The sequence below is a fragment of the Priapulus caudatus genome, unplaced genomic scaffold (assembly GCF_000485595.1).
Source record: "Priapulus caudatus unplaced genomic scaffold, Priapulus_caudatus-5.0.1 Scaffold175, whole genome shotgun sequence".
NCBI classification, from domain to species: Eukaryota; Metazoa; Priapulida; class Priapulimorpha; order Priapulimorphida; family Priapulidae; genus Priapulus; species Priapulus caudatus.
The window spans coordinates 180,576-189,137 of record NW_014577236.1 but is presented as its reverse complement, the minus strand read 5'-3'; the positions used below and the strand labels follow the sequence as shown (position 1 = coordinate 189,137).

The following is an 8,562-nucleotide window of genomic DNA, read 5'->3' as shown; positions in this document are numbered from 1 at the left end:
ACATGTATTAATGATTATTATATTATTTGTTGTTGGCTTGAAAAAAATTTGTTATATTGGTATCGTTTGAATATTCTGGCGACGAAATTTGTATATAATATACACGAGTGTAGTGAACACCATGTATGACGTTTTTGTCTGTTTATAATTCTTGGAAATTTCGTTATAATAGCATTTTAGTACGGAATAGAAGTAGGGAGGCCTATAATCAATTCATGCTCTACATATGGTTGAAAATCAATGAGATTTGTATGTTGTATAATATAAATATAGTTATATATTTTATATATATACTAATATATATTTATTTATTTATTTAACAGTATAGAATACGATTGCTATAACCGTCTTTAATACCTTCTTGTATTGAAATGCGTGTGGTTAGATTCGTGGTTGCGCGCATATGCCCCTATCTGCTATACGTATAGATCGTTTATTGAAATTGATACATTTAAAGTAGAATGCACAGTTGTAACAAAGTATTTTATAGACATGAAATATCTATATTTCCGCACTTTAATTTCTCTCTTATTTTAATCATCTTACGTTAATGTTTATAAGGGCCTTGAGGTCTTCCCGCAAATGAAACATAATAGAGTTAGGTGCTCAGCTCGTCTCAAGTATCACTATAAAATGAATTCACTTAAAATAATTTAAATTAATACATATGAAAAAGAGAGCGCGTACTCACAAAATATTGTACAACTCAGAAGTTAATATTAGACGAGCGCAATACCATGCAAACAAAACTCGTTAGCAACGGCTTCCCCGTAAAAAAAAGAAAAAAGTAAGCATAACTATCCCTGTGTACCGCCAATGAAGCGTCCACGCATGACTGATGAAACATGTGAATGAACGACGAAAGAGTGTATGGCTTTCTCGCATGCAAAGACACTCACCTGCACTTTGCCGAGGTCTAAGGTTGCGAGTAACGCTAGCAGACTTTAGCGCAAGCAGAAAAAGCCAAAACATGGCGCCAATCAAAACCGCTGTAAGAGAGGTGATGCGAAAACAAAATACAAACCGTGGTAGAGTCCATTCAATGAATGAACGAAACGCCAGATTATCTCTAGCAATACAATTGGCTGTTATCGTTGGACTACCAAACACTCAGTGTCAGAAATAAATATATGGGTTTCTTATCGCCGACCGCGGTTTGCCTATTGTACATACACATTAGATTACTCTAGTCCAGATTATGTTGATTCTAAGTCCAGTCAAGTGCGCATACGAGACAATGCTTCATTATTGGAAAAGCTAAGTGGCGTGCAGAGCCGTGGTAAGAGTTCAACGAGACGCAGCCGAGCTGTAAATAACTGTTATTATATTTATATTATTATAAAAATCGTAGTGTATCGAGACAGACACGCAGTGTTTATCGCGCTGTTTAAGGGATACGTTTAATGCAGGCTATTCTGCAAGTAGATGGCGCTACGCGTGCAAATCCCGGCCAACAAGAGAAGGGGAGAACTAATCCCCAACTGCATGCAGTGCACCCACTGCCACGAACAGATGGCCGCTCTGGTCCGTGGCTGTGCACATCGTGGCTCGTGCTTGCTGGCTGGGGCAGCATTGTCCATTAATTGAAGTACGGGGGGGGGGGAAATGCACTGATTGTTAGTCGCGTGGGCATGCTTAATATTGCTCTATATGTAGGGGTGAGCACCGCTGGTATGAGGGAGCAACAGCAAAACTTTCCCGGAATCGAGGGAAAAGCTGCAATCGAGAATGACAGGAGTGTACCGGCACGCAAAAAGAAACGTTGCTGTGAATTTCATTACCATTTTCCATGTATATAGTCAGAAGCACGTGGTGATCTATTTAATGTATTTATTTTTGGATTGACACTATTTTGACAACAGCGGGTAAATACAGGAACATTTTCACAACGGCATTGTTAAATTTGACAACGGCGGTGCGCCGCAGTGCCTCCTATGTAGAAGAAACCATGATACTATAAGTGATGGAAAAATGTTTATACTACAATGTATACTACAATAATTGGGGATGTTTGGGAATCAATTAATGATTGAAGGTAGGTCTGAATACAACATTAACAGTGACGTTGGCAGCACCTAATAGTATTTGCGAAAATTTTGAATCAGGATCGATGAAGCAATAAACCCTATAGTGCAACTGCATGTTCACAGCATATATATACATATATATATAGATATACGCTCATGATAATAAATAATGGATAGCAACAATTGGTACTATACAGTATAATTGACAATTACTAATATACTATACTGACTGGTCCTATGCAGTTATATAGAAGCACTGTACACTTAACAGTGTCGTTAAACCGTGCTGGTGCATTTGAACAACATATACTGATAGAATTATACTGAGTAAATGAATATATAACTTGACTTTATAGGTTATGTGTCATTTTATTTTCTGAATTGATCCAAGCACATAAGAAGTCAAAAAATCCAGATACCAGAAATCCGGACAACCCGAGAATCTGGACTTATCGAAAATCCGGACCGACACAATCCCTGAGTAGTGAGCAGTCAGGATTTTTGGACTTCTACTGTATTTGCAGCTAATATTACCGATAAGTCACATCGGTGCCCCGCCATATCACTGCAAAGAAATTTACATCTTAGTACTGGTTAAATGGGTTGGTGTGCCCAGTGAACCTCTAGCCATTCCTGCAGGTATAACTACCAAGTGTATGTGCGTGCGTATGTGTGTGCGTATAGTATAGACTTGGCTCAAAACTACTTTAGGGCCCATGTAAGTATAGATGATACATCATCACGCATCATCCCTATAACCAGAATCTAAGCCAAATCAAATCATGGGTAGTACTAGTATATTATATCGGGCACACAACCCAACTATATAATCAAGTATGCCTCTACATTCCACCTATGTTGCACGTACCTATCTTGCAGAACTGAAAGGAATTCCTGGCACAGTAAAATGGTAGGGGGGTAAAAATATGTTAATCTGGTATTTATGCTACAATAATTACCTACACACAAATTAAAGAGGGAGTTGAACTTTTGGCCATTTTCTTGTGTGGCCAGCAGTTTACATCACATCCCCTAAAATCATATCTGACAGGATGATGGTGATACACTCTTTAACTTGTACATATCTGTGAAGTTTTTCTGTAAAAACGTAAAATTAATGCATTTTTATCTTATTTTCGCACTATAAGTTTAACATTAAAGCCCTGCCACTTCCGCAGGAAATTAAGTTGGTCTGTCCACAATTAGCTGCATAATTATATAGGTATAGGCTATATAGCTTGTATTCATAATCATATTCATAATCATAATCAATATTCATGATGTAACACATTACACCTATTCATAACACCAGGAGTCAATCAGGATCAATATTGATAGACTCCTGATAACACATGATATATCATTATGACTTTATGTGATCAGGGGGTCCTCACCCTCACGGCCTCATAATGATTCCGATTAGTCTTATACGTCGAATAGTGCGAGACAACGTTGATCAAATTGACATTGATAATGATAGATCAACCCTGCGCTTGGGCTTATCTTATCTTATCTCATCTTTATCACATCTTGCACTCAAGTCCTTCACTAGGCTTGCTCGGTTACGTAGTGTAATCTGACAACAAGTACTGAAGACGTAGGTCGGCAAGTGAAGTACTAAGTAGGGTCAACACTCAACAGTAACTAAATTATAATACTATTAGTAGATAATTAGTATTACTAATAATAAATAGTGACGAATACAAACTCATTCTACTAATTAGTAGGGCGGCTAAATCTAACGTACCAGTGCCGAAGTTGGAGTGAGACAAGTTTCCTTATCTTAGAAACGTTTTTAATTATTTTCGAATTATCATTAGCAAGCATATCTGCTAATCTTCCTAATATGATTTCGAAACAATCTTACACGGTTTTTCGCAGTGCCTGGTGCCATTGACCATACTGCAAAGTGTTAATGACGAAGACGGTAATTCGGAAAGTAATTCAATGACATAGTATTAATTTACAATAGGTTGGGGGGGGGAGGCGGGGGTGGGGCAATGGAGAATCCTGGCGGTGGGGAGAGGGGGTACGGCAGGGGGGGGCGCGCTTTTTTGTTGGTGGTTAGGTTTAATTATACGGCGGTGCGGCTGGGAGGGGGGGGCGGCGAGGTTAGGGTTAGGGTATTAGAGATTATGGTTTAGAGTTAAGGTGTTAGGTTAGGAGTTAGGGTTTAGGGTTTTCTTTTTTTTTAGTGTCCTAGTAAAGTCATATCCTGAAGTGCCGTAGTAGTGATATCATAGCTGAGTGTGGGAAGGGGGCGCTGCTATGCAGTTGCTTTCTCACCATTCTCCGGGTACCCTCGGACGGCATCAGAGAATAGAGCTGTTTCCTAGGCATCGACGGGAAGAGTCGAAATTGGGTTTCGCTGGGCCATTCTTCAACCTAAGCTTACCACCGCCATCTGTTTGTGGTATCCAGCAAAGATCGATTGTTTCCTAGGTCAATCAAGACATAGGGCTGTATCAGCGCTGCTATTGGTTGAGCTTGTTGTCTCGGCGATATACATAGACATAAATAAAATTATATTTCCAAATATGTCGCAGTAAGGATAACGTTAGAGCGGCTGCGCCAAGTATGAATAGTCGCAAGTTCAAATCCCATCCGTTTTCCTAATTATTTTATTCCTGTTTTCTGATTTTTCTATCTTATCTGTTTAACATTTTTCTTGACCAATTAACTCAAAATCTATTTACATGAATTTATTACAACATTTTAATAACACAATTAATTTTTTGCAACATTAAAAATTAAAATTTATTAATTAAATAGGGTTAGGGTTAGGTTAGTTAGGTAGGGTTAGAGGTTAGGGTTAGGGAGTTAGGGTTAGGGTTAGGTTAGGGGTTAGGTTAGGGTTAGGGTTATGGGTTAGGGTCACAATGCAGTGAATGCACCATAAAACAGGAGTTTGAGGCACGTGATTTGTATCACCAATGCATTCCCGCCGATAGAGGGCCCTATGTTCTTGATTGACCTAGAAAAAAATACACGCGTGCGGGAAGCCGAGGCCGGAGGCACTATACGATCTTTTGGTTGGGCCAGTGTTAGTGGGCTGCTGGTGGATAGGCATAGAAAATAATATCAAGGAGTTTAATAAAAACAAAATAATGTTTGCAGTTTATTAACGCCTGATAATAGTAAAATAGATTATCTAATATTAATTCTAATGAGTGGTAGCCAGCACTGCTCCTCACATTATATCAACAAATTAATTTGACATAATTATCTTATTATGACATAATTGTCCAATTATTACCCGGCTGATTATAATAATTATAGTTCTCTCTTCCTAAAAATATTTATTCGCTGATAGGCGCTAATTGACTAGATAATAATATTGTATACGAGATATTTCTATATATTGAAGAGGCTTATTAACTACGTACTTAATGGATTCTTTAGTGAAACAGTCAAGGTAGTTCAGATGAGGATTTTTGTGCATGTACGTGGTTATCTGACTAGCTATATCCACCAAACGTACACGCATACGAAATGACATCATATGGCGGCTGTGTGGAATATTTTAGGCAATACGGTTTGTTTCCTATAATATATGCTGGCATTTCATTACGAGAGCCGTAGGTTGAGCAAAAATTTCAAGCGGAGCTAAAAACTGAAAAAAAAAAACGCCACGACATGTAGCATAGGGGCCTAGGCTATAGGATCAGGTAGTAACGTACGGCTTGAAGAAGATAATTGTACCGTGTTTTGCAAATTATAAATTTTGTTTCTGTAAAATGTAACTTGTCCATTAATTTATTACAATTTTTTGAGGGGGAATACTGACAATTATTACCTACAGCTTTTTTATTTAAAAAGCTAGTGATCTGATACTGCATTGCCACCCAGGTCATACAAGGCCACGGAGATGGGAATAGATGGATGCTTCGCCGGCCGATTTATAATTGTGGGGATCGGATTTTACCACGTACATATCTCGAGCCTGTCATTTTTAAACGCACATGGGATCGGCGCGAAAAAGCATTGACTTGGCGCTTATATAAGGGCGATGAGGCGACCCGCGCGCCATTGACATATACTTGAGGCATAGCCGGCAGGAAAATAGGCGGGAAGCTATGGCATCAAATTCTGAGATCGGGTTTTACCGTGCACCATATTGTGCGAGCAACGCGTCACAATCGGCATCCGCCTGGTTTTATAAGAGCGTAGGATCGGTCAGAAAGCATTGTCCGGGGCGTCTAGGGCGACGTGGCGACCCGCGCGAGTTGCTCAACGCTAGCTTAGACATACGAGCAAGGGAATATCGGGTTGCTAGGCGGCCAGTAGAGATATCGCGAAGATCAGATTTTGCCAATGGGCACACACACACACATAACCCCCGCCCCTACACACACACACACATCGACATACGCACACACCCACGCGCACCCACGCACTGCAGGCACACCAACACCGTCACGCACGCACGGCACGCACACATGTATTAATGATTATTATATTATTTGTTGTTGGCTTGAAAAAAATTTGTTATATTGGTATCGTTTGAATATTCTGGCGACGAAATTTGTATATAATATACACGAGTGTAGTGAACACCATGTATGACGTTTTTGTCTGTTTATAATTCTTGGAAATTTCGTTATAATAGCATTTTAGTACGGAATAGAAGTAGGGAGGCCTATAATCAATTCATGCTCTACATATGGTTGAAAATCAATGAGATTTGTATGTTGTATAATATAAATATAGTTATATATTTTATATATATACTAATATATATTTATTTATTTATTTAACAGTATAGAATACGATTGCTATAACCGTCTTTAATACCTTCTTTATACGCTCTTGGTATTATGCGTGTGGTTAGATTCGTGTTCGCGCATGTCCACTATCTGCTATACGATAGATCGTTTTATTGAAATTATACATTTAAAGTAGAATGCACATTGTAACAAGTAGTTTTATAGACATGAAATATCTATATTTCGCACTTTATTTCTCTCTTATTTATATCTCTTACTTTAATGTTTATAAGGCCTTGAGTCTTCCCGCAATGAAACATAATAGAGTTAGGTGCTCACTCGTCTTCAGTATCCTATAAAATAATTAATTAAAATAATTTAAATTATACATATGAAATAAAGGGCGCGTACTCACAAATATTGTACTACTCGAAGTTATATTAGACGCCAATACCATGGCAAACAAAACTCGGTTACAACGGCTTCCCCGTAAAAAAAGAAAAAAGTACATACTATCCCTGTTACCGTCATGAACGTCACCATGACTGATGAACACGTGAAGACGACGAAGAGTGTGCCTTTCTCGCATGCAAAGACATCACCTGCCACTTTGCCGAGGTCTAAGGTTGCGAGTAAACCTAGCAGACTTTGCGCAAGCAGAAAGCCAAACATGGCCCCAATTAAAACCGCTGCAAGAGAGGTGATGCGAAAAACAAATACAACCGTGTAGAGTCATTCAATAGATGAACGAAACGCCAGGATTATCTCTACATACAAATTGCTGTTTCGGTTGGACTACCAAACACTCAGTGTCAGAATAAATTATGGTTCTTATCGCGACCGCGGTTTGCCTATGTGTATGCATACATCATGATTACTCTAGTCAGATTATGTTGATTCTAGTCGGTCAGTGCATACGAGCATCTTCATTATGGAAACGCTAGGTGGCGTGCAGAGCCTGGTAGAGGTTCAACGAGACCACCGAGCTGTAATAACTGTTATTATATTATATTATTATAAAAATCGTAGTGATCGAGACAGACACGCAGTGTTTCGCCTGTTAAGTGATACGTTTATGAGCTATTATGCAAGTAGATGGCGCTACGCGTGCATCCCGGCAACAGAGAGGGGTGAGACTAATCCCCAAACTGCATGCAGTGCACCCAAACTCCACGACAGATGGCGCTCTCGCTCATTGGCTCAATCTAAGGCGCGTTCACGCGGACGTTTTTGGCCCGAGCCTAATTAGGCCCGCGCCAGATTTGGCTCGAGCCGAGCGTTCACACGGACGTTTTTTGGCCCGAGCCTAATTAGGCCCGCGCCAGATTTGGCTCGAGCCGAGCGTTCACATGGACGTTTTTGGCCCGAGCCTAATTAGGCCCGTGCCAGATTTGGTCCCATCGAAAACGTCGGACCAGGCCCGAGCCAAATTTTAGCACCAGCTTTCGGCGAGCGGTAGAGCGGTAGAATCGGTTGAGAGGTAGATGCCGCGAGTGTCGAACCTGTACTTCGACGAAATAAAGTCCAAAACAGTATAAAAATTCGAAAAATTTGATCAGTATGCACGTTTTAAAGATTGATAATTAAACTCGGAACGTTAGTAAACACTCTAACAACGCCATCTCGCGACATACTGCCAAAGTATCTGTGAGATATTTGTGCAATAAAAATTATTTTAATTTTAATTTTAATTTGACAGACAGTATTCACTTGCGTACGTGTGAACGCTCCGACTCAAACCGGCCCGAACCAAATTTGGCCCGAGCCAAATCTAGCCCATTTGGCTCGAGCCAAACCATGACCGTGTGAACACGACTCTAGAGTACCTA

General features: G+C 39.8%; 1 protein-coding gene across 1 annotated transcript in view; it reads right to left on the bottom strand.

Annotated features, from left to right (window-relative positions):
- Positions 1-7,405, bottom strand: part of LOC106806701 (trafficking kinesin-binding protein 1-like) — a 57,361-nt gene extending 49,956 nt beyond the window's left edge. Inside the window, exon 1 of the mRNA XM_014808716.1 lies at positions 7,259-7,405. Within this exon, the coding sequence (XP_014664202.1) occupies positions 7,259-7,405 (147 nt within the window). The remainder of the gene's footprint in view (positions 1-7,258) is intronic.
- Between the last annotated feature and the right edge of the window lie 1,157 nt (positions 7,406-8,562).